The sequence below is a fragment of the Pseudopodoces humilis genome, chromosome 3, assembly GCF_049639895.1.
Source record: "Pseudopodoces humilis isolate 2021_Gansu_Grassland_sample_001 chromosome 3, ASM4963989v1, whole genome shotgun sequence".
Classification (NCBI taxonomy): Eukaryota; Metazoa; Chordata; class Aves; order Passeriformes; family Paridae; genus Pseudopodoces; species Pseudopodoces humilis.
This window is the reverse complement of record NC_142202.1, coordinates 5,946,369-5,971,515: the sequence shown is the minus strand read 5'-3', so window position 1 is coordinate 5,971,515 and position 25,147 is coordinate 5,946,369. Positions and strand designations below refer to the sequence as shown.

General features: G+C 38.3%; 1 protein-coding gene across 3 annotated transcripts in view; it reads right to left on the bottom strand.

Moving 5' to 3' along the window:
* Positions 1–25,147, bottom strand: part of SPTLC3 (serine palmitoyltransferase long chain base subunit 3) — an 85,736-nt gene that overhangs the window by 41,602 nt on the left and 18,987 nt on the right. For 2 of the 3 annotated variants that reach the window (XM_088053012.1, XM_005525433.2), the window contains 3 exons: positions 8,614–8,805; positions 6,987–7,141; positions 5,946–6,094 (listed from right to left, as the gene is read on the bottom strand). In XM_088053012.1, coding sequence (XP_087909138.1) covers positions 5,946–6,094; positions 6,987–7,141; positions 8,614–8,805 — 496 coding nt within the window. The remainder of the gene's footprint in view (positions 1–5,945; positions 6,095–6,986; positions 7,142–8,613; positions 8,806–25,147) is intronic. The other variant, XM_088053013.1, reaches the window with a different exon arrangement.

Sequence of the window (25,147 nt, the reverse complement as noted above, 5' to 3'; positions counted from 1 at the left end):
AGCAAGATGAAGAAAGAGAAGCTGTGGAAATATTATTTCTTTACATTGTGTTGCCAGAGCAGATGATGAAAGTGATATCAATGTCCTACAGAGACACTAGCAGAGAAAAGCCTCCACTTGTAGAATGAGACATGTTGGAAAAAGAGGGAGAGAAGCACACAGTAATGTTGTGCAGTTGTCTCATTTAACACAGTGTGTGCAGGAAAGACTCCCAAAATAAGGGGAGTTTAATGAATTATTTGATAGAAAGGAAATGCTCAAGTTTTCTTAACATTGCTACCAACTGACAGGGCTTTCATACCACAAAGATGCCGTGGGTGTCATAGATCTAATAATGTACCTGTGTAATTGAGTGATTCTCATGAAAAAAGTAGATTAGCTTTAACAAAACTTAGAGTTGAATTTAGATCTGGTTTTGCTTCCTTTTTTTTTTCCCTTTAGAAAAACACAAGGATAAAATTTCCGGTTTAAATCCAGCCTCTTCATGCCAAAGCCTGTATGGCAGCATCTTAAGGATCTGAATATTTGCATGCAGATAACATCATGTAACAGAGATATTTTAGGTATTAAGTCACACAGCCCTTAATTCCTACAGATGCCTTCAATTCCACCTGCTAGAAGATGGACTATCCAGACTATTAATCTTGCATTGCAAAGCCTACTTTTGCAATGGTGAAATACAAGGAACACACCTGACCCAATGATTATAAATTGATCGTAAGTTGGATTAGTTATTTATGAGAGGCTAGGCCCAAAAAGGAAAACAATGTTACTAGACATGACAAAAGACAAGTATTTGCATGAACTGTTTCCTAATTTATATCATACCCTATCAGAAAACAGATAAGATTATGAAATATGTGTATATATACACATATATACATGCACACAAATTCTCATTTTTGTGGCTTTATTTCTCCTTAAGATTCCACTTTGAAACTGCAAGTTATGGAAAATTCAGTTCTTTATCTCTTTCTCCAAACTGAAAAATGAAACATTTATTCATGTCTACACAGTATTATGCTTAAAATGAGCCCTGGCCCTAATTAAAGCTTTGAAGTAGTATAAAATAAAGAATGGCCAAATAACTATTTTTATCTTCATGAAATGCTGCTAGAAACTCCCATTAGGCCTTAAAACCCATTGGAAAGAGGTGAATGGGATTGAGCTATTTTTGTATATTAAATTTTGGCACAGATTTTCAGATCTGCTTTTTAAAAATGAGATCACAATCAAATGTAAGAAATCCTCAAACAAAGAAAAAGCCCTAAAACTGAGTGCAAGTTAGGTGTTAAAGGGCAATCTCCTAACATGCCCTCCAGAGTGAATCACCCTGCAAGAGTTCTGTGCAGGCTCCATCTTGTCTTTTGGTCCAAGGCATAATCACAGGAGAAGGATTTCAAAAGGCAGGAATCCTGCCTGGCTGCTTAAGCAGCACTAATAACACGTTTGCTCTGGTTAGTCACGGATGTAATCTCCATGAGGAATACTGGTGAGTTACCTAAACAGAGCATTGGAGGTACTGGCTGTGCGTGTGACTCTCCTGTCACCAGCCTGGCCCTAGCAGCTCTCAGAGCACGATAAGCTGCCTTATCTTAAAAAAAGTGTAACTTTGCTGACTTTGTTATCATCTGCAAGCAGCAAGCAGGAAACTAATTTGCATGTTTCTCAATAATTCTCAATCTCATTGCTTAGAAAAGGCTGACTATAAACACTAAACAACAGGATGGGCTCAGACAAAAGGCTCTTGAATCTGCTTTTAACAGTAGCCAACTCTCACTCCAGCCATTAAAATACATTGATTTGTATGGGGAACAGGACTTTATGTTCAAGTTGACATTCTTTCATATTTTTTATTATATGGAGGGAACACTTGCTATTTCATATTTATTTAGGTTCCTATTTGCTGGCAATTTTATTAAGCTAAAAAATAATACTTTTGAGAGAAAAATTAAAATACATAAAACAGTAGAGATATTTTTTGGGGACAGTTTACATGGAATGCCCTAACATTCCCAACACTCCAGTCAATTGAACAGTTGGTGTCCAGTTACTTGTAGAATCACAGAATGAATCACAGAATAGTTTGTGCTGGAAGGAACCTTAAAGATCATCTCATTCCCATGCTCCCACCTAGGATAGGGATACCTTTCACTAGATCAGGTTGCTCCAAGCCCCACCCAGCCTCTCCCTGAACACTTCCAGGGATGGGGCATCCACAGCTTCTCTGGACAACCTCTTCCAGTGCCTCACCACCCTCACAGGGAGGAATCTCTTCCTGATATCTAATCTGACCCTGCTCTCTGTCAGTTTGAAGCCATTCCCTCTTATCATGTCACTCCACACCCTTGTAAATATCCCTCTCAAACTCTCTTGTAGCTACCTTGAGGCACTGCATAGATACTTAAATCCTTCAACATTCAAGAATTATTTTCTCAGACTCAATATTTATTCCTAAAAAACAAAACTTCCTACTTCTTTTTATGTCCCAGTTGGTTTCTTGACATATAATGAACAAGGCAAAGAAAGAAAAACAACTACCTTTTCCTGCACCTACAGGAGAGACCGCTGTGACAAATGCTGCTTTAATCTAAACAGGACCCTTGTTCAGTTTTTCAGATATGGTAGGTGCAGATGTCTCTGTATCCTCTCTTGGCACCTCTCAGAGTTAATAAGGACACCCTGAATCAGGTACAGTTTGGCTATTTCTAGTAACTATCAGTGAGCTCTTTGCACACATCCCAATGTCCCGCAGAACACAACGAAGTGTGAAGTTCTGGCATCTGCAGCAATGAGCTCCTTGGGTCTGGCAGCCTCCTGCATTCAGGTGAAAACCTTCTACCAGCTCCATACAATGCCCTGCACATCTGGTAGTGTGAGAGGCAATGGACAGTGAACCCTGACCACTCTTCCACATCACACATTATGGTGAAAATTTCTACAATTTCTCGCCTGAGGTTCTTTTTTGAGACAGATGACAGGCATTTGTGACAGCTGAAGACAGCAAGCTCAGTAGTTCTTCACCCAGAAGCTTTCTGAGGCCTTTGATGATCCCTGTGGCCCTTCTCTCACACTTTCCAGTTTTGCTAACTATTTTTCATCAGACCTGCATAGAGTACTCAAGACAACAACAAACAGCAGCTTTATGGAGTAGCATACTGAGGCTCTACAGATGGCTTTCTGTGTACTTTCTAGTAATTTCTAGTGTTTGATTTGCTGTCTGATCATGGAACAGCAAGTTAATTCTTCCATGGGTGTACCACTTACCACTTCAAGATCTTGCTCCTAAGGGATAATAGCAAGCTTGGTCTTAAAAAAAGAAAGCATTTTTATTTCACTTTGAAAGTCCCACAAAACCCTCAGCAATATGTCTTAAATGACACCATTATAGTATGAAAGCAATTTATTATTATTATAATTTAAAAGAGCAAGGAATTAAAAATGGAGTGAAAAGCCTTAAATCTTCTTATGGGGGATAAGTCTAGGAAGGTCAGCCACTGTTTTCATCAGTTTTAACCCTGTTCTAGGAGGAAACTACCTGCAACAGCATTCTGTTATGACAGCATTGTATACCCGCTCCACAGACTCCACAGTTTTAAGAGGAAGAGTGTAGGCAGAAGATCATAAAGGACAGTTTTACCATCCTGTATTCTTTCAAACATCACTCACATTACTTTTCTTTGTCTTCTTTGTTTTACCCTCTCTCTGAAATCCTCTGAAAATAGTAGAATGATCCTTCTCGCAAAGACAGCTACCACTGCTTAGAAAGAGAACTTGGTAAAACTCAAACATGCCAAACACTTAAATGCACACAAGCAGAACAGTACTTTCAAAGTCAATTAGCTTGAAAATATAAACATGTTCAAGTGCTCTCTTGAATTAGAACCCCACAGGCAATTTACAGCCTTGGCTCTTGCAGCTCACTGCACTTCTACTTCAAAACACTTTAGCTCCACACACAGTAACAACAGAAGTTTTGAAATGTGATCTGCCCAGAAACAAACACATCCTGTTCTTTTTATCTAAGATGAAGATGAGAAATGATAATTAAAGAAGTTGAGATGTTTCATTCAGATCCTTCCCTGTCTCTCTCTTTGATATACTTAGAATTTTTCTGTTTGACTGTGATGAGAATGGAGCACAAGAACATAAAGGAACAAGGAAAGAGAGTATCCACTATGACTGAGAGGCTGTTTTCCTTAGGTTGTTTATACAAATCTTGGCTCCAACCAAGGAGCCACTGCTCAGCCCGGCCCTGTGGAGCCACCTCTCTCCATGGAGCACACAAACACAGGCCCTCTGTCACCAGCCTGGGATAAACTGCTGTGACTGCTCATTTACACCAGCTAAGTCAAGCCTAAACACCCTGCTTTCCTTTCTTAATAGGTCGATGTCCAAGCTGCTCTCTGAAAGACTGAGACTCACAAGGCACTTAGGATGTTCCTTATCTGTAACCCATTCTTGCACTCTGAACAGTCTTGGTGCAGTTCATGGGACTGTTTTTTGTGAAGGCAATTAGAATGAATCTAAAACCTTGCTCAATCAGTCAAGACAACTTTTGAGTACAGCACAGTAGTTCAGATGAAGAGAAAACCCTAGAAATCTCTACATGTCAGTTCTCAAATAGACTAGATGAAATTACCTAGTAAGATTTTTTATATTTGAACACAGAATCAATCCTTTAATAGGTTGGGTTGTTTGGGTTTTTTTTAAAAATAAATCTTCCACTAAAAAAGTTCAGCAAAAGCTACAGAATAAGGAACACCAGCCATAATCTCAGATATCCTGAAAAGAATTTGAAATGTTCTTAGACAAAATAGAATCTGGGAGAAAAAGGAAGAAAGCTTCCTCCAATACCTTAAAGGACTAGCAATGGTGACCACTTTCAAGCATGCAATTCAGGTTAAATAATATTTTCCAGTCACCAGATCACCTACAAAAGGAAAGTAGGGTCAATCTGCAAACTCTCTCTGAATGGTGTCACTGATATTATTGGCAAATCAAACCACAATGACAAGATGAGAAGCAGATGACAAGTTTTGCATCACTTTTTCATCTCTCTCAAAGTGGAGACTTTACATAAAAAAACTAAATTAAATACGGTATTTTTTCTGTAAGATTTATGGAAGAACAGAATTTACACTGAAGATAAAAAATGTAAACTTTTTAGGTTGCTGGATTAGAAAAAAGAAGTCTTTTATAGATTTCTCCATTCTGGGAAGCCTTTTTTTTTTTAACCTCCCAAGAAAGAGAAAGCTTGAAGAGAAACCTCCCCTTGTGTTTCTAAGGCTCAAAATGGTATTTTTTTCTGAAATGTAAGATGATTGTACCATAAGGAATGCAAGGCTCTGAGTAAAAACAGAAAGTTGAAGGTAACCCTGCATGCAGCCTACAAACTAACAAAGCAGACAAATCATAAAGGACATATAAACCAAAAATGTTAGATGGAGACTTCCTTGAATTTATTTGCTAAAGGTAAACTAGAAATTTCTGTTTTGTGCCAGTAGTATCTCATAAAACATTCTAATACATTCTTAGAACATGGGATTAAAAACATTCTGTAACAGATAATTTTACTAATCTGAAACCTCTGTGTGTGGTAACTGATATAAATCTGTGTTGCAGTTGAATATGCCCCAGAACAATTGTTGGAATCTCAATGTGTTTTTCACTTCTCTTAAAAAATAAGCCTGTTACTTCCATCATTAAAAATCCCAGGCCAGTATACGACACATTTGGTTTTGCTTTTCCAGAAATCAATATTAGTTTTCCTTTTTCAAAAAAAACTCATGTGAGAACAAATAAAACACAGTGTTCTTTTTAATTGTGAAACAAGTAATTACTGATGTGATTAAAGTTCTCTAAGTATCCAATTCTTTCAAGGTATCTGTGAGAGAAAGAGTAGAGTTACAGAACCTTTGGTGGCCATCTGGCTGTTTACTCACCCATTTCTTGCCTGGTACTGCAGACTCCTGTCCCGTATTTTTCTAACTCTATGGTCACAGTTTTCAAAGCATTAACATCTGTTTCTGCAAAGCCGAGGTAGTTATAAGAACCCATATTGATTACATTCTTGATAATCCTTCCTGTAAACCTATAATTAAAGCAAATTTTGAACAATAGTGCAATTTCCCCTCCAATCCCAAATGAAAAGAAAAAATCACGAAATTTTCCAACCAAATTTTGTTCCAGTGTCAAATTTCTGCTTGGGAATTTACAGTTCTGATACTCTAACAGCCCAGAAATTTTTCTAGACTTTTTCTTTTCCTAACTAAGTACTGCTTCATGGTCAGAGTGCTTTCTGGAAGCCATGCTGTAGATGGCAATATATTGTATGGGGTGAATGGCTGCTTTTATGGATTTAAATAAACAAACCTATGACTTTATCTAAGGAACAACTTACAGCCATTAATTTTTCAAGCAAATTTCCAACTGCTTCCATTAAGTCATCAGTGTTCTCACACACACACAGAACTTAAACTTGATAAAATATAGGAAATATTCTCAATAAGCTCAAATATAGCTAAACCTCCACATTGTACATGCTGTGAATTCCTGTAGCTGCGTAATTCAGCTGCAGTACACCTTAAAACTTAAAACCTCTGCTTAAAGCCCACTGCCAAAAACTGACTATGAAGGCAAGAAGCCACATTCATGCAATGCAAGAAATCACAGTTTAAAACCTATCCAAGGGATAAAACAAATTTTGTTGTAATATTCTGAGTGGAGGTCTGCTGTTAAAAATGGTGTGTGAGCAGTCCTGTGCTGCCACAGCCAAACCCATTTGCAATCGAGTTGGAAATCTATTCTGCATTTCCAAACAAATGCTCAGAAGAAAATGGTCAGATTGTCAGCATGGTACTGGCTGCAGAAAGAAAATGCGGTGATGGATTTCAGACAAGGATCTCAACACAACTTTCTGTGCTTTATAGAGGTGTCAGGATTTGCTCATGAAGCTGAGAGTAGCAGAGTGTAAGATGACTCACCTAAATGTCCAGTTGTAATCATCTGTAATGCGCTCCATGAGGTCAAACTGTGGCCCAGGGACACTGCAAATTGGACGATTCCAGTTATCCCGTATTCTCAAATAGAGGTTTCTGGTGTAAAAGTTCTCAAAATCTTGATAAAGTGGCACAAAATCCTGGTTTGAAAACATGCACAGGGTTATGTTGCTGGGAAAATATCTGCTTCTGTACCCAAGCCATTCCTATTAACAAGGAAAAACTGATTCATCAGTAAACAGAGAGCCATAGCAGCCACATGGTTCTATGTCACTTACAACTCCAAACAGCAATTGTCTTGCTATAATTCTTTTAAAACTTAATATTGTATTTCTTAGAGGCAAGTTTGTTTCTGTTTTAAGATTGGGGTTTTTTTTGGTTGGTTAGCTTTTATTTTTAATTTTTTTTGGCCAACATATTGGTCTAACTCTCCCTATATATCCTAAAAGTTGGAAATGGGAAAAAACCAAGATTATTTCACTTGAAAAAAATCAATTGCTTCAAACTGAGCATTTTTCTATATGTGGAGCAGATTGCAGAAATGTAGGATAAACAACTCACTACATTTCATGGAATGCTGGATACATTAGACAAAAGCTAGTCCAATATATGTGATTTGGGCATTACTGGCCTAACATGGAGATGCAAACATCCAGCTAGGACTTTTTTTTTTTAGTTGAGAATTAATTAATTAATTAATTAATTAATTAATGTCTATCCATGGATTTTACTTGGAAATTAAATTTAAACAAAGCTTTATATGAAACAGCAATATATTCATGTTGGGCACTGCATACAATAAACTGATAAAATAACATGGTATGCAGTTAACATATGTGGGAGAATGAAATAAACATGTAATCCACAGTGAAGGAGAAAAAAATTTAACTGGCACAACTGGAATCAACAAATGGCCAAAACATGAAGTGAATTGAAAGTGATATTCATTAAGTTATGCATGCATCTTTGAAAAGCTAAAACAGGAAACAATTTCAGGAATTTTATTTTCAAGAGAAACAGTAGAACAGTTCATGTTTACCAGGTATTATTGAAAATGATGACTCAAACTGCACAGAGAAGGAGGAGCACCCAAAAATTCTAAACAAAGTTGGAAGGCAGTTGATCTTGCTAAGGTGCAAGTTTTACTTTGAACTACGTGGGATGAAAAAAATTTGGGATTTACAAGAATTCAATTATAACAAAATTAGGACTGTCTCGCTGTGAAAGACGGCATAAGACAGACAGACGGGACAAAGGAAAATCAGGGTTGAAGAGATTTGGAAAGTTGATATATTTAACAGTAAGATATTTACATGTTTTATTTTTCTGTGGATTGACCTCATATACTGAGATTCTGTTTTGGTGAGAGCATTATGGCACTCTTAGAACGAGGTGAACATCCCTGGGTAAAAATGATGATTTTACATAAATGTAGGTACATAATCATACATAATCACACAACTCCACCGCAGGGTGTGTCACTCCTCTCACTCCTGTGCAACCTTCTGTAAAATGAAAGTTGTCTGCCTTGTTACTTCCACAAGTTGCTGTAAATCACTTGCAAGCAGGGGAAAGCTCATCTGTGGATACATAATGACTTTTTCATACATACTTTTTGTTGTTCTCTCTCCGCAGCAATGTTACGTTTTTCTAGTCCCCAGGCTCTCATAAAATCTCGCAGGTAGCCAAATATTGTTCCCACTGCAAACCCCACGAAAGTAAAAACTGCAACATACATTGGTGCCTGTTCAAAGTGCTCAATAAATGTTTTTTTGTAGAGAGTTCCGTTTGATACTCCATTCTTCTGAAAAAACAGAACAGAAACTTGTGATTAATACATGCAATCTCATCAAAGCTTAGACCCTTTGATCTTGGGGCAAATCTTTTTCTGTAATTAGGAGAGACATTTAGACCTCACACTGTATCAGCTGAAGAAGAGGACCTGAACACTGCAGCTGCTACTGACCACTACAAGAATCTTCATTTTCTCTCCTCTTATGTCCTCAGTTGCAGATGTCTTCAACACCACTCCCTTATCTATTTTGAAACATGTGAAACTTAGGAAAGATTGGCAATGCATTATTGTGCAATTGGACAATTACTTCGAAGGTGATTAAATGGAAACCACGATACTCTGTCTCGCAAGACAGAGCTATAAAAAGGGAAGGGCAGCATTAAAAGCTCACCTACACTGTGCCTGACTGCTTCTGGAAGTCTTGTGTAACCCATTGCAGCAACTAACCTATATAAACCAAATCCTGCCTGAAACAGAGCAGCTCTACCATGATGCTCCCCAGACCTGAAGAAGTATCCAAAACAGTTATGATCCCTGCCTTCTATTTCTGTTGATTTCACAAATCCTATTTTCAGTGATGTCTCCCCTAATTCTAAGGGTACTTAAAAACAAAATAGAGAAGAGCAAAAGTAAAGAAAAAAAAAAATAAAAACAGAAGAAGAGACACAGGCAGCTTTGCTTGCTGGAATTAGTGATCCCATTGTGAGCAAATTCTAAAAATTTCCAACAGTGTGTGGATAAAATATTGTGTTATTAAAATACATTAAGATTTCCATTTTCAAATTAAAGAAGCTAAGTTTTTCAGTTGCCATGTTCAATAGGCTCATCAGAATATTCTTTGGAAGAGTGGTAACTCCCATATTTCTGCAAAACTGCCTTTACAGCCAATCTGCTAATTCAAAATTAACAAACGGCAATTGAGAAAAAAATAATGCCCTGTTAAAAAAACCCCAAACCAAACAAACAAATACCCAAGACAAATATTTTGACGTATTCTAATGCAAAACTGCAAGCATATGAAGAAATACCATTAATACATTTCTGTCTGTGGGAAGGATGAACTATAAAAGTATATCACCTTGTTATGTAATGCAGCAAGCTGAAATAGAATATTTATATTAAGAACGATTGCCAATTCACTCTACTTGTAAGGACAGAGTATTATTGATCTTCACATCATATTAAAATGTCTTTATCCTCGAAAGATTTCTGTTGTAACTTGCTGGTCCAATCCTGGATTCCCCAATGGTTTTTTGGGTGAAAAAGGAATTAAAAAAAATAAAACAAAAGCATTGTTGGGCACATGAGAAAATAGAAAGGCTGTTAAGGAAACTAAAAAAACAAAAAATGCTGCTTGTGCTCAAGAGAAGCACATTTAGAAACACTTACTGCCCTGCAAGGGAGAAAGAATGCAGGGCTGGCTCTCACTGTGTGAGGGGACACCTTTGAAGAAATGCTGCACATGCACTCCTACCTCAAGCTAATTGCTCTTCTAGGGCAACCTATTTACCATGAAAAACATTTTATGAGGATGAGTTAAATACACAGTCAAGTCAAACTTCACATGAGTCACAGCAGCTGTGTGCACATAGGCATGAGATAAAGCAAATATTTCAGAAAGGATTAAGCTCAGTCCTATTACCTTACATTTGCCATGGGCTAATAGCATATTTATGGTCATCTATGGAAATTCAAGTGGCATTGTAGCTTGATGCTCTTGAATCAATTGACATCAAGCTGTGATGATGCACCTGAGTCCAGAGGAGAGAGTTATGATGTTTCTGTTTATTGACTTTATTAAGAAACACTTTATTGCTATAAACCTTATTGGTGAAGGAACAGGAAAGCTCCTATCAGACTTCTGCACTGTAACGTGCTTCTTCCACAAGAGAACTCTGCTGCTGTGGAACTCTCACTTCAGCAGGTGCCGTTTGGTGCAGTCAGTATGACAGGTGTATTTAACCAGGCACCCACTGCCACTGTCCTTAACTCAAACAGCTGGGAGGAAGGAGCACAGACAGTGGTGAAGTACGAAGAATGTGGAGCCAGATGTGACCCACATTCTCCAGGCTATGAAGGACAAAACCCAAGAGTCTTCAGACACTTGGTACAAGACTGGGATAACAAATTCAAAAAACACACTGACACCTTGCCTAAAAAATAAAGTGAGGAAAACAAAAGAGCATTTAATCCATCCCTGGAGTGACACAAAAAGGTATAGAGTCTCAAGAAAGAATAACCAAAAGAAGTGGATTTGCTGCTTCTGGAGAGTGGGGAAGTGGTAGCAGGGATGTTTTTGTGCAGCATTTCTGGTCCAGGTGTGGGGTACATGAGTGACTGACTGAGCATCATGAAGGTGTTTGATTTCAGCCAGTCTAAATTGGCTGAATTGGTCAGTGAAGCAATGGTTGTCATCCTGCACTACATTACTGTTGACTTTTTCTACGTTATCATAAAGTTTTATCTCAGAAGAAGGAGGTGGATTTGGAGACTCTGCATTTAGAACAGCACCTACAGAGTGAAGGAAGATGTAATTCCACTGTTGGTAGCACTGAAATCAAATACAGCAGATTTCCTACAAATGCCTGAAACAATTCAGAGATCATTAGTTACACCATTACACAGCAGGTGCTCTGCTGAATTGTGTGTCATTATCTGTAATAACACCTGTAATAGATAGTACATTTTATACTCCATACCTTCAGCTGCAGCAATTGGTTGGGCAAAGATTCTAAAATATATATATATATATTCTTCCAACTTTAGCAATTGGTGGCTTTGAGATTTTATGACTCTAAGACAGTCTTAGCAGCTTTAACAGTCACCAGGGGATACCTATGAATGTGTTCATCATTTCTCAGCCTAAAGATGTTGGGGAAATAAATTGTGACTTTTGATAATTCATTTAATCTGCAAAATTTTTTTTCTTTTTTTATAATGAAATTACCTGACAGTGTCATGACAATTTACTTTGACTGTTCTTGTGTGCTGTGCTTTCCTACTCAGCCAACTACACAACTCATAATTTTCTATACTTAAATAAATTCTGCCTCTACATTTGTCTCTTCTCAACCCAGAAGAATCTTAATCTATATCATTCTAGTCCAGTCTTCTTGTCCTTACATGAATTTAAATGCCCAAAAATAAATTTTAAAAATTCCATATTTTCATGCTCAACTTTCTCTTCACTTTGCAAAAGTCAATAAAACATTTTTGAGATGAAGAGGATGCAAATTAAAATTGCATACCCTACTTGATGGCACAGTAGGGATTTATACACCTACAAAAGATGCTTTGTTTTATTTTCTTTCTTTTTAAAGACTTTACATTCTATTTGCCTTCTTGCCACAGTTCACAGTTTCACCCCTTATGATTACATATATCCTTCCTCAGTTGCAAAATACCAAATTTAGAGCACACTGCTGTTTGTGCATTCTTGGGACCATTTCCCCTTCCAATTAATTGTTTGGTTTTTATTTAGTGACCTGATTTTTTTTATTATATTTTGCCAACATTATACACACTACCAACAAGAAACTTCTGCAGTGTTTCTGTGACATATTGTCACTTATTTCTCCTCACCCCTTTTTCCACACCACTGATGAAAATCTGAGAGCACACATCCAAAGAGTGATCCCTGGGGAACTCCATTTCCTGCATTTCCCTCCTTACCTTTTCAAAAATTGTTTATTTGTAACCCCTAGTATCTCTGGCAAAAAGGGCAACATAAGCAGCAGCCCAGAGTTACTCAGCAACTTTATCTTTGGCTTTTTAAAAAAATCTTGAGTAAATACCCCTTGTGATATGTTAATCCAAAATTTACTCACTTGTTCTAAAAATTCTGCTGGCATCTCAAATCAAAATAGTTTCTCACTGGCCTGAGTAAACACATTTAGTTTACCTTCCAGGCACAAATGCAGGGAATCTACTGGTGAAACATAAAGACATGCAACACAGAAAGGTAATAGGTGAAATTCGAGGAGAATGAATGTTTTACCAAGGAATTTTACAAGTCTAGGATTTCATCAGCTTCTTGGAAGCCAAAAGCACAATAAGTACAGGCAACTTTTGTGGGTTGATCCTCTGCTTAGCTGGTTTCCAGCAAGATGCTGCAGCAAGAGAATTCCTTGCAGCAAGATTTTGCTGGAGTGATGGCAATACAGCAAAGTCAGCTTTAGGTACAATATGTCTTAGATTCCCATTTTCTATAACTAGCCAAAATATTTCAAAACTCTCCCTTAATGAAGAACCCATTCCAAAAGGCCTCCTTCAGTTTTTCAAATGGAGAAATCAATTCTGACAACAAACCTCAGAGTGTTACTAGAATGGACATCAGTATAAAAAACTGAATACATGGAATACACAATTTTTATTGAAATAACTTGCTCTAATAATAATGTAAACTCATCTTGAAGTCGATTACACAGACTTCTGGCAACACCTTTACAAGCAATAGTTACAAAATATATTTCCACTAGCAAAGGAAAAAAAAAAAAAGACAGCTATGCAATAGCATGAATAATACTTAAATATTTGCTTACACAACCATTAAAATTAGGAGATAATTTTTCATTGCATTTAGGTCCTGCAGCCCTTGGAATTGTACTAATTGGCACGGGCCAGATTTGCATCAAGGGAATAGAGTGAAGAATTGAATAGCACAGAGTGCCAGAGTACCAAACCTGTGTGCTGGCCCTGAGTAACACCCCAGCACAGAGGTAACCATGTGTGCTGGGTGAGTGGAGCTGTATCAGGGAAACTGAGCCCCAAAACCCCATGTTTTCATGCAAGTCTGCTCCACAGAGACAACAAACTTTAATTAACTATTCTCCCGCTATTATGGCCACTTTCAGAAGGTACAGACAAGTATATCCTTGAAATAAAACTACTGGGAGAACAATAAAGTATTTGTCTTTAAATATAAGTTCCCTGCCAGGAATTAAATCTGATCCAGAGGTGGATGAAACTTTATGTATGTTTCTGGATCAGATTTTATCTGTAAGTTGTTCTATTAAAAAACAATGCAAGCTGACTGGTCTCCATAATGTTTCCCATAAAGATATGTATATGAAGAGAGAGGTGTTGAAAACTGTGAACCAAGTGACAACCATGTTTGCTTAATATCTGACAGACCTACAAGATGACAGTGAAATCTTAAGCAAATTAGGACACTGTGCTCCTACAGCAAAAAAACTGATGGGAGAATAGACATAATTTCTAATGCAACATCTGATTGCTTGCAGACAGATTGGTTCTAAACAGAGGTTTCCTCCCCAGCATTTGAAGAGCATCTGGGACAGGACCCTAAATGTAGATGATTTTAGGTGTCCTAGGATGTGTGAGACAGCCACATGGGGAAGAATATAAATATCTACATAAATAATGAGATAAATGAATGACAGGGTCTACAGAGGCCTGTAATATTCTGGGGCAGAAGCTGAAGATGGGGTACTACAGGGATTCCATTTCAGCCAAGGGAAGGGTATGGTCCAGCTGAATTCCACTCAGCACTTGCCACTGGACAGTCTCAACTTGAAGTGTCTGGTGTGCAATTGTGTCTCCTACAGATCATTGCCATCAGAGGGCTGGGTCCCAAAGAATAAAACTGTCAGGTTCTGTGCAAACCCTGGCTGACTGTCACAATTACTACATTTTTCCAAAATCACTTAGGAATCCATTAGACACTGGAGGAATCTGGGTGACTGTATGCGATTCCAAGGAGAAAAAAAAAAAAGGAAATTGAAATAATGAAAGCAGAAGTTCCCTTTAATGAATATACTATTGACACAAAATTAGATTACTTCTTATATCTGCCCATTTACTGGAAATGATATCCTTCACTTTAAACGAGTGATTTCTTTTCTGTAACAACACATTTCAGATCTTACAGGCTCAAGTTTCTAAACCATAAGACATAAATGGCTACACAGGGAATTAATAGATTACTGAACTATAAAGAAAAGACTTAAAAATAGTTGTGAAACTTGTAAGTCTAGAAGGTGCTAAAATTAAGGTCACTGCCTCTTGCAACGTGACAAAGCCACAAGAAAGTGGCTACAACACAAACTGCAAGTAGCAACCAAGCCAAAAAGCTTTGGTTCTTAGTGTGCCTGCAGAATCCTTGCTTAGACTGATTATTGATTTTTACTGAAGTTTCAAGAAAAAAATATACACCTGTTAGTAATACAATCAATAAGAACAAGGAGTAAAATCTCCAAGACAGTCCAGAAGGTTTAGGAAACATAGGACGCCCTTAAAATAATTTAGGAAACCATATACCCTTGAACTTGCAGAGATTTAGGATTTAACAATTCAGAAACTCTAAAAAGCTCACTCCTTGTAAACAGTACTAAATGCTGCTTGTTCTGCTGCTTGAGGTTTGTTTGAAGATTGGGTCTTCACCACACTTTTCACAAGCACCAGGAAATGGTTTTTCATTTGTTAACAAACTGTCATCTAATTGCTGACTAAAAACTTGCAGCCTCTCTTCTAGACAGCACACTACAGGCAAACACCACAAAGGTATGAAAAGACAGGATCTTCACCTTCCAGACTTACATAATCTTTTCAGCTGAACACAAGTTAAACTCCAACATATTCATCTTGCAGCAATTCCTTCAGCATCAAATAAACAAGTCCTGCAATGCTGACTAAGACATTAATACTATGAAAATACAGAGGAGAACGACAAACACAAAAATAGAAATATACTGTGAAATGTTGTTATGTAATGAGGAAAACAATATCTATAATGTATAATTTTCAGACTAACACTTTACTCTGATGCTAAAATAATACTTTTGATTGCAACATAGGAGGTTGGGAGGATACAGAAGACTTACTCATAAATAACATTCAGGAAGACCACTCAACAGTGGCAAGGGTTCCAAACAAGAAGAAATATGAACTCAGAAAGTACACATCTTATCTTGGTTTTCTATGCTTTTAAAGATACTTATATTAATTTAATAAGTGTCTTATCTATCAGTAATTCTAGCCCTGCACACACTACAAGCAACAGGCACTCCAGCATCAATGAATGTTTAATTCCAACTATTAAGAAACTGCCTACTATGTGTAATTTTTGAAAAATCTACAGAAAGCATCAGCATGTGTTTTCATCTTGCATGAATTTAGTCCAGCAGGTAGAACTGCACATTGCAGAATGGTCACACCACAGTGTTTGTCAAAAGAAAAGCCACATGTAATTCTTTATAGCACAGAAGCCTATACTAATGCACACAGGACAAAACCCAGCAGCAAACCATGAAAATGCATTCTGATGAAAGGGAGAAAAATCGTAGAAAACACTATTCTGAACTTCAAGGTTCATAAATTACAACGTAAACCGTAACAGCTACTACCCAATACCAAATAACTAAGGCACATCAAACAGTACATGGGGGATAAAAAAAATTTCATAGCAAACTCTTTTCCCAATGGCTTTACATTTGTACATTTCAAGCAATAGTAAGAAACACTAGAAAGAAAAAGCAACATGATTGTCTTGTACAGCTGTTATTCTGCTATTACTCCCAGAAATTTCCAAGTGACTCAATATAAATAGGAAGGTATGAGGGCAAAGATGGAGCTTAATAATTTTAAATTATTAGAGACAAAACAATGAAGTTCACTACCCAGAGAGATACTTACAAACACTAAAAGGTATTTCCTAACCTTACAGCAATTACAGAGCAGAAAGGCAGGCATGTGGGATCAGAGGGAAGTGGATGAAACACCTGGGTTACAGCAATCCCCACACAGTTTGTGGTGTCAAGTTGCAGCAAGTGTTTGTTATGATTTCCAAAGCTTAGGGTAAGTTACAGGATTCACATTGCTTGGCTCCATCAGAACATCTCCTGCTCATCCAAATCCTCTGGCTTTAGCTTTAAAAATAAACAAACAAACAAGATGACGATGAAGTGGTATCACTTCAAAGGCTGTGATTTTCTGCACATCACCAGTGATGATCTGCTAATACAGGAAACTACTTCCAGAAGTGATCTAGCATTTAGAAATGAATCCTGTAGACATCACAAACATTTTTGATATAAAACTGTTTATTGGAATGAAGACTGTAACAGTGTAAAGATTCCCAAGATGTGCTAAATAGATTGCTAGTGATTTTGCCCAGTGTGGATTTGAGTTAATATCCATATGATGCAATCCACCAACTCCTACATATTTCCTACACAGTGACTTTGCACCAGAAAATGTTTTAATTAGCTATCAGATTCCTCTTCATGCAAAATTCCCTTGTGAAGAAAATGCTTTATCTTTTTCACTAACTAGCACAATGAATCCTCATTGGATCCCAGACCTTGCCCCATTATATCACACAACAGCTTCAAACAGGGTCAGGATTTTGCATAGATTTACTAACGAGTTTAATGATGAGACACACATTCCCTATCAGAATGTACATGGCCATGGATGCTGGATCATACCAAACACAATGCAAGCTTAAATCTTAAAGTGGGAAACATTCAGATGGAGTCTCAGGCCATTCTTCGTTCCTAAGATTACAGCACCAGTTTGGATAAAGACTTCTGGAAGTCACAATACATCCTTTTTTAAAGGAGGACAAATGTATTCATGCTTCCTACCTGAAAGCTGCACATCATTAGGGTAATTTGCACATAATTTTACTGATTCTGAGGGTTATGCACAAGTTAAGCTGAAACTGTGTGCCTTCCAAGACATTCCTATGATTGCAAGGAGTGACTTTCATATTTCAAAAATGTGATGAAAGAGAAAGTCATTGCCAATTTTGTTAATGCAATCAGTTTAGCTGCATTTATGTTACCTCCTCCAAGATAATTAACTACTTTAAAATGATATTTAAATACAAATATCTTGATATACTGCAGCTGGAGAGGAGAGATGAGAAATTCCATAACAAAAAACCCCAACGAGGAAAGCAGAATTTCTCATGAACAGATGAGAAAGAGGCAATCAAATTTGTGCTGCTAGCTTGACATATAGGGGGATGAAAAACTCAGTAGGAAGATGACCATCTGGGTAGACAAGGACCACCTCTGAGTTAGGATATGAATTCAGCATCAAAAGAGAGCCCTAGTGTGAAAGGAGAATCAGAATAAATTCAGTTAAGGCATCGCATATAGGTTTGATTTGGGCAGAAGATTTCGAGGAAGGTGAAAACAATACCCACCCTATGAACATGTCAAGAAAATGAATAGCTTGTTACCTTCCAACACAACAGAAGATGTCTTAAGCAAGAAGACAAAAACTCATTTAGCCAATCATTAGGCAACTTGGTAGCAGTGACCATGGCTAATTAAAGTCAGTTATCCTGCACCAAAGCCAGCATCACAACTGGTACATGTGATCAAACCACTGCACCATTTAATTTAACAACATGATGAGGGCTGCCAACCCACCTATTATCAAAGTGTCCTCAGAGAACCCCAGTCTAGAGTAACCCAGATTCACCAAGGTGTGCCCTAGAGCGGAAAAGCTGTGTAGTTTAACCAGTGACAGCCAATTACTTTTTTCTATTTCACCTAAAAATCTAGAAGCAGTAACATCCTGATCCAGCTATTTTTTCGTTTTTGCTTGAAAGCTATCAGGAAAAGGCAGTTTAAATCTGTTTTGGTTAAGTTGCATCCACACCTACACCTATGAGAAACTCACAACTGGATGCCTCCAGGTACAACAGTTCTGCAAGAGGCTCTCTCCTCTTCCCACCAATTTCAATTTCTGCTTTGTACTACTGGAAAAGATGATCTTGGCCTATATGATTTCTTAATGGATATTTAATTATTATTATAATTAATTAACTATTATTAAATTGACAAATTCAATCTGAGCTCAAAAAATTAATTTTATTTCAATGGCTTGAAGATCAATAAAAAAGAATCCAGAAATAAATTGATGCTTTTTAAAAAAATGCATTATACATTGGGATGCTCTTTATAAGCTGTTACAGTAATTACCTAAGTCATAACACTGAACACAAGAACTGATGGCTTTCTCTCATCTGAACCTTCTGTAACTATCCAGGTTTGCAGAAACACCCTTAAATAAATGCTCTCCTCAGATTTTACATCAGTCTAGATACAGACAAAAAGGGAATTTCTCACCCCACCAGGTACCGACTTTCACCAGTGGATCAACGTCTACCTAGAGGTAAACACCCAGAGCCTGTGTTTCTTGACTGAAAAGACAAAGGTTAGGAAAAGGAAGCACACGAGAAATTCAAGAGACAAAATTCAGGTGCAAGAATACTGAAGTAAAGGGGTGACTGAAGTGTTTTGTTTCAGCCAAGACCCCTTTCCAAATGCATTGCAAAGAGCGAGTTGAACCAGCCTTACTCCCTCATGTTACCCCTCTGTCAGCAAGTACCTATCTACTGAAGCTTTTGAGCTCACAGAGCAATTTCAATCAGATCTGATGAGGCCTTCATGATATCAACTCTTCTAAAAGTTTCAGGAAAATGTGACCTTGATAGAGCAAAGGGCTCCAAATCCCTGAACTAAAGGACCAACAGCAATAAGCTGGCTCTTTAGCCATTCTTGGAGTGAATTACACAAGTACAGTTGTAATAACACATGAACCAGCATCTGTTTAGGTCTGAACAAGGTTCAGCACATTCTGCTCTTGCCCCTCTGGAAAGAAAGGATGTGGTAGGCAAGCTGGGATGTTTCAGGGTGGTAGAAGATGCTGGATATGTAACAACATGAAATCACTGCTTGTGGAAAAAAATGCTTACAGGCATTTCACAAGTCTTTCCTTTACCTCCATTATTACTTCTTCCCATATTACCATAGGGCAAATTGGAAGGCAATAATCAAAACACTGCTGCACTTTGGAAGTAATTTCAGGAGACATTATGGTGCATTAAAAGTTTTCATTTATACCGATTATAAAATGGTAGAAGTCAAGGGACTTAGGAAAAGCAGGAAATGGAACAGCAGAATCACAGATTTCAGGAAAGCATGACTGTACCCAGAAGTAGCAGGTATTGCTATAGGAAGCAATATTAAAAGTAAAAGGAGTTAGAGAAAAAAACAGCCATCTCTTAAGAAACTCATGTCAAGGGCAAAAGGACAAACCATTCTAGAGCTACTAAGCAGGACTAATGCAGGTCTCAGCTGAAGTGTCCATCCAGCTTTAGACACTGCTTTTTGAGAAAGAAGAGGTGAACCAGATGGAGAGAACTGGGAAAAGCAGCATAAAGCCTGGTTAAGGAATTTATGAGGAAAGGATGAACAAATTTGAATTGTCAGAAGAAGAGAGAGGAGAGGAGGAGAGGAGGAGGAGGAGGAGACTCGAGGAGAGGAGACTCGAGGAGAGGAGACTCGAGGAGAGGAGACTCGAGGAGAGGAGACTCGAGGAGAGGAGAGGAGACTCGAGGAGAGGAGAGGAGACTCGAGGAGAGGAGACTCGAGGAGAGGAGACTCGAGGAGAGGAGACTCGAGGAGACTCGAGGAGACTCGAGGAGAGGAGACTCGAGGAGAGGAGAGGAGACTCGAGGAGAGGAGACTCGAGGAGAGGAGACTCGAGGAGAGGAGAGGAGACTCGAGGAGAGGAGAGGAGACTCGAGGAGAGGAGAGGAGACTCGAGGAGAGGAGAGGAGACTCGAGGAGACTCGAGGAGAGGAGACTCGAGGAGAGGAGAGGAGAGGAGAGGAGACTCGAGGAGAGGAGACTCGAGGAGAGGAGACTCGAGGAGAGGAGAGGAGAGGAGACTCGAGGAGACTCGAGGAGAGGAGACTCGAGGAGAGAAGAGAAGAGAAGAGAAGAGAAGAGAAGAGAAGAGAGAAGAGAAGAGAAGAGAAGAGAAGAGAAGAGAAGAGAAGAGAAGAGAAGAGAAGAGAAGAGAAGAGAAGAGAAGAGAAGAGAAGAGAAGAGAAGAGAAGAGAAGAGAAGAGAAGAGAAGAGAGAAGAGAAGAGAAGAGAAGAGAAGAGAAGAGAAGAGAAGAGAAGAGAAGAGAAGAGAAGAGAAGAGAAGAGAAGAGAAGAGAAGAGAAGAGAAGAGAAGAGAAGAGAAGAGAAGAGAAGAGAAGAGAAGAGAAGAGAAGAGAAGAGAAGAGAAGAGAAGAGAAGAGAAGAGAAGAGAAGAGAAGAGAAGAGAAGAGAAGAGAAGAGAAGAGAAGAGAAGAGAAGAGAAGAGAAGAGAAGAGAAGAGAAGAGAAGAGAAGAGAAGAGAAGAGAAGAGAAGAGAAGAGAAGAGAAGAGAAGAGAAGAGAAGAGAAGAGAAGAGAAGAGAAGAGAAGAGAAGAGAGAGAAGAGAAGAGAAGAGAAGAGAAGAGAAGAGAAAGAGACGAGAAGGGAAGAGAAGAGAAGAGAAGAGAAGAGAAGAGAAGAGAAGAGAAGAGAAGAGAAGAGAAGAGAAGAGAAGAGAAGAGAAGAGAAGAGAAGAGAAGAGAAGAGAAGAGAAGAGAGCCTAATGATTGGCAGCCTAAGAGTTTTCAAACATGTAAAAGATAACTGCAAAAGAAAGACAGTAATCTGTGCTCTGTTAAGCATAAATTTGCTTAATTTGCAGCCAAAGTGATCTAAATCAGATATTAGAAAGAAGTTTGTACTGATAAAATCAGTTAAATGTGAATTTAGAGCAATGGAGGTGTTTAAGATGGACATAAACCTCTGGTAGGGATATTTTTGTAAAGTCAAAGCTAATATTGTCTAGCAGAAGACAGCAGAAAGCAGTGCTGTCAGTCTTAACAAAACCCCAAAACACAGTGGCACATTTTATGAGCTAAGAGGCTCCAGAATAGCCTTCAAGATATTCCAGCAGAAAACCAGCCCTGGATAGAACTGTTTGGAAGAAATGGACCAGATAACATCTCAAAATACTTTTAAGCATCATGTCCTATTTTCCTACTTACCTCATAAAGTTCATAAAGCTCACTATGATATGAAATGTAGAACAGAAATGACTGAGAACTGCAAAAAACAGCTGGTACATATTTTCTGAGGGTGAAATGTAAGCAGAAAGAACCTCTAAATCATAGATGCTGGAATAAGGAAACAGATATACAGATTTTCTGCTTAAAATGAAAATAAAATTAATATTACTCTGACTCTAGGCAACTGTTGATGTTTGGGGAACTTAAATCAGTTCAGCACACTTCAAAAATCTGTGTAATAAAAAGTCCCTATAGGCATTTTCCCCCTCTTTTGTGGACAAAGAACCACCCCCTCCCTTTTATCTTTACCTCATTAACATCTTTACTTATCAGCATTCTAGTAGACCAATCCTCTGAAAGATTGGATAATGTTTCTTCAACTTTTCTTTAGGATAACACTTTGGTACACACATCTGTATCTGTGTTCCTAAATTTGGAAGTACAGAGATAGAGCAATAATATTTGGCAAAGCAAAGACTGGCAGATGAAGGATATAGAAGCTCTGATTAAGAACAATCTCCTGAACTACCTGATATGTTTCAAGAGCAACAGAAGATGCCTAGACACCAATTTGATCTCTTGTCAACATAATCCAAAAGGAAGGCTCATGTGAAAGGAATGCAGTTTTAAAGCCTGTTAAAATGGAAAGATTTTAAAATACTAGTAGTCTCCTACTTCTGAAAGAAAGAAGTTACTGCTTAAACTTATACATAAGCAAATAACACTGAAACTTCATGCAGAAGATAAAAAACCCTTTTTCAGAAGATCTCATGTTTCAACTCTACCCTTCCACATCTGCAAAAAAAAAAAAAAACAACACGAAAATACAAACCTGAGCATAAGAGAAATGTTGTGCCCTTCTCTAATGACTGCTACAAATGTATTTCTGCAGAGGCAAATAATGACAAAAGGTCCTAGATGTCTCTCTCAACTGCAGTGAAGAGAGGTCTCAAATTTGTTCCAACAACTTCAGTTTGTCCAGAGACTCCCCTGAGAAGATGAACTACATACTTACAGACTACCATCCAGCAGAGAAAAATATAATTTTCTTGTGAAAAATGTCAACATATGCAAAATGATCCCAGTAGCATGTTCCATGGTAGAAATCAGTTAATAAAGAATGAATAAAGTTCAGCTACAATAGGGGGAAAAAACCCCAGCAAACTACCTGAGGTCCCACGACAGAAACTCCTAGCAAAATCTGTGCAAGGAGACACTCCTGTAGGTAAGCATTTAGAGATTTCAGACATAATGCTTTACAGTGAATTCTGAAACAATATTAGTATGCTCTGACAACTCCTGATTTTATGTTCTTTCCCAGCCCACAGGGAAAGCTGGGCACTCCCCTCATACTCAGTATTAATTATAATTACAAAATTTTATATGCCCATCCTGACAGCTCCCTTATGGACTAATGTAATAATATCAGCCTGTGCAAAAAATATCAGCTGATACAAAATTAAGAATGGCAAGCAGACATGCAAGACAACCATCATAATTCAAGAATATCCCCCTCTGAGGACCAAATTCATACTGGATAGTATTGTTGTCTCTTTTTGCACCCCTCTTTTTTCATGGATCAAAGCTAATCTCTTAAAGCTGCTGGAAGTAAATATAGTAAAATACTATTTGCACTTCCTACGCCATAACTTTTTGTCTCATTCTGCTTAGGAAGAAGACAGTGGAAGCCCTTGGACAAAACTCAGGTAGAGCTGCCCCCAAGCAGGGACCGACGAGGCAAATCCAGGGTGTCTCAGTGGGGAATGCAGCTAAGGCACTGTGAGAAAGCAGGAGTCGGTGCTTGGGAGGCACAGCTGTGAGCAGCAGCACAAGGCCCCAGAGAAACTCTGAAAAATGATGAATCTTGCTTCCAGAAAAACAGTTCCAGAGCGTAATCCCTGAAGTGCTCTGTGAGCTCTAGCTTTAATTCACGAGAGAAGTGAATGAAAGGTTTCCCCTTTCGGATGAAGGCAGTTCAGACCAAGCCCAGTGCTCAGTACGGCCGTGTCCACTGGAGCTGTTGTGTGAAAATTATATAGAAATGTCCAGTGAAAGGCAATGGCTTCCCTGAGAGACCTTGAAAGGTACCAGCAAAAACTCATGCCAAATTTGGAAAAGCCAGAGAAAAGCAGTCAGAGAGATGCTATCACTTCATATCAAATATTCAAAAACATAGATTCTGTATGAGTAGCTTACCAATGTATTTCTGCTTTATTCTCACAGAATCACTGTAAGACAAAGCATGGGGTAAAATCCAGATTCCTCTGTTATTTGTCAATGAACAAAAGAGATCAGAACTTCATTTTAAAAACCCTGACCAATGGAAGAGGACCCAAATTGGGATTCTATCGGCCAAGGAGTAAGGTTGGCTCCTACAGAGGACTGAAAATGCAACAGACAGTGCAGTGAAGATATGCAGGACGATACAGGAAGGAAAGACAATTATGCTTAAGGTTCAGATTATCACATAGGTCTTGACTGGAATGGAATGCAAAATCTTTAAAGTATCTTCGCTCAGGTGCATCGCACCATATAGATTATTTACATTGAAACAGAACATAACCTCTGGGGGAATAAGTCCATGCCAGGAATGGAAAATATTTGACACAGGCATTCCTACACCGTCAGGAGAAAAGATCACAGACCACAGAATTTTGAAATATTTTTATTTTCTGTGGGAGCCATTCCAAAAATGTGACCACTTAGTTTGCAAAGCCGAGTGGAATTATTTTGAAATTCCATATATGTCCCTTTGTAGCGAACTTGAGTTAACTGCTAACGACTTTTTTCCTGTGTTACAAATCTCAGTAGAATAACGTGGAAGTCTTGCATTCCTACACAAACCCTTACAATTCTGTCCTCATTTCCTAAGATCCATCTCAGTCCCACACAGCCCTGAAATCTCCTTCTGGTATCTTAAGAGACATGCTGTAGAGGACACCACATTTCCCCAGAAACATTACAATTTTGGAATCTAGAAATAAAATTTTAAAAAAGCAAAATATACCTTTGAAGAATGTATGACAAAATGGATTAAAGCACTCTTACAGACCCAAACAAACTGAAGAAAAGTATTGCAAGCAGCTACAAAAGAGCTTGTGCTAGAATTTTCCTAATGGGAGTATAGAAAAGAGCAGGCAGTAGCAGCCACTGATGCTTCTGTTTTAACTAAACGTTCAGTCAACACTAAAGCATTTAATTTCTGAGTACTACAGCTAGTCAATACCCATGCTAGCTGTGCAATTATTTGTGATTCTGCAGCTACTTCCACCTTCCAGTCTTATTTTTTTGCTATTTATGAAAAAGAAAACCAACTCCCTTCAAGACTGCAGTTGCCTGCAGATTTCCATCCTCCCCTCCGTGAACCATTCCTCCCTGTGGTTCTTGGCTGAGATCACCTGCCACGGACTCAACCCATTCACCTTTCACCTCCTCTTGGCTTTCCCTCTGTGGCCCAGGGCCAGGCGCCCGGCACGC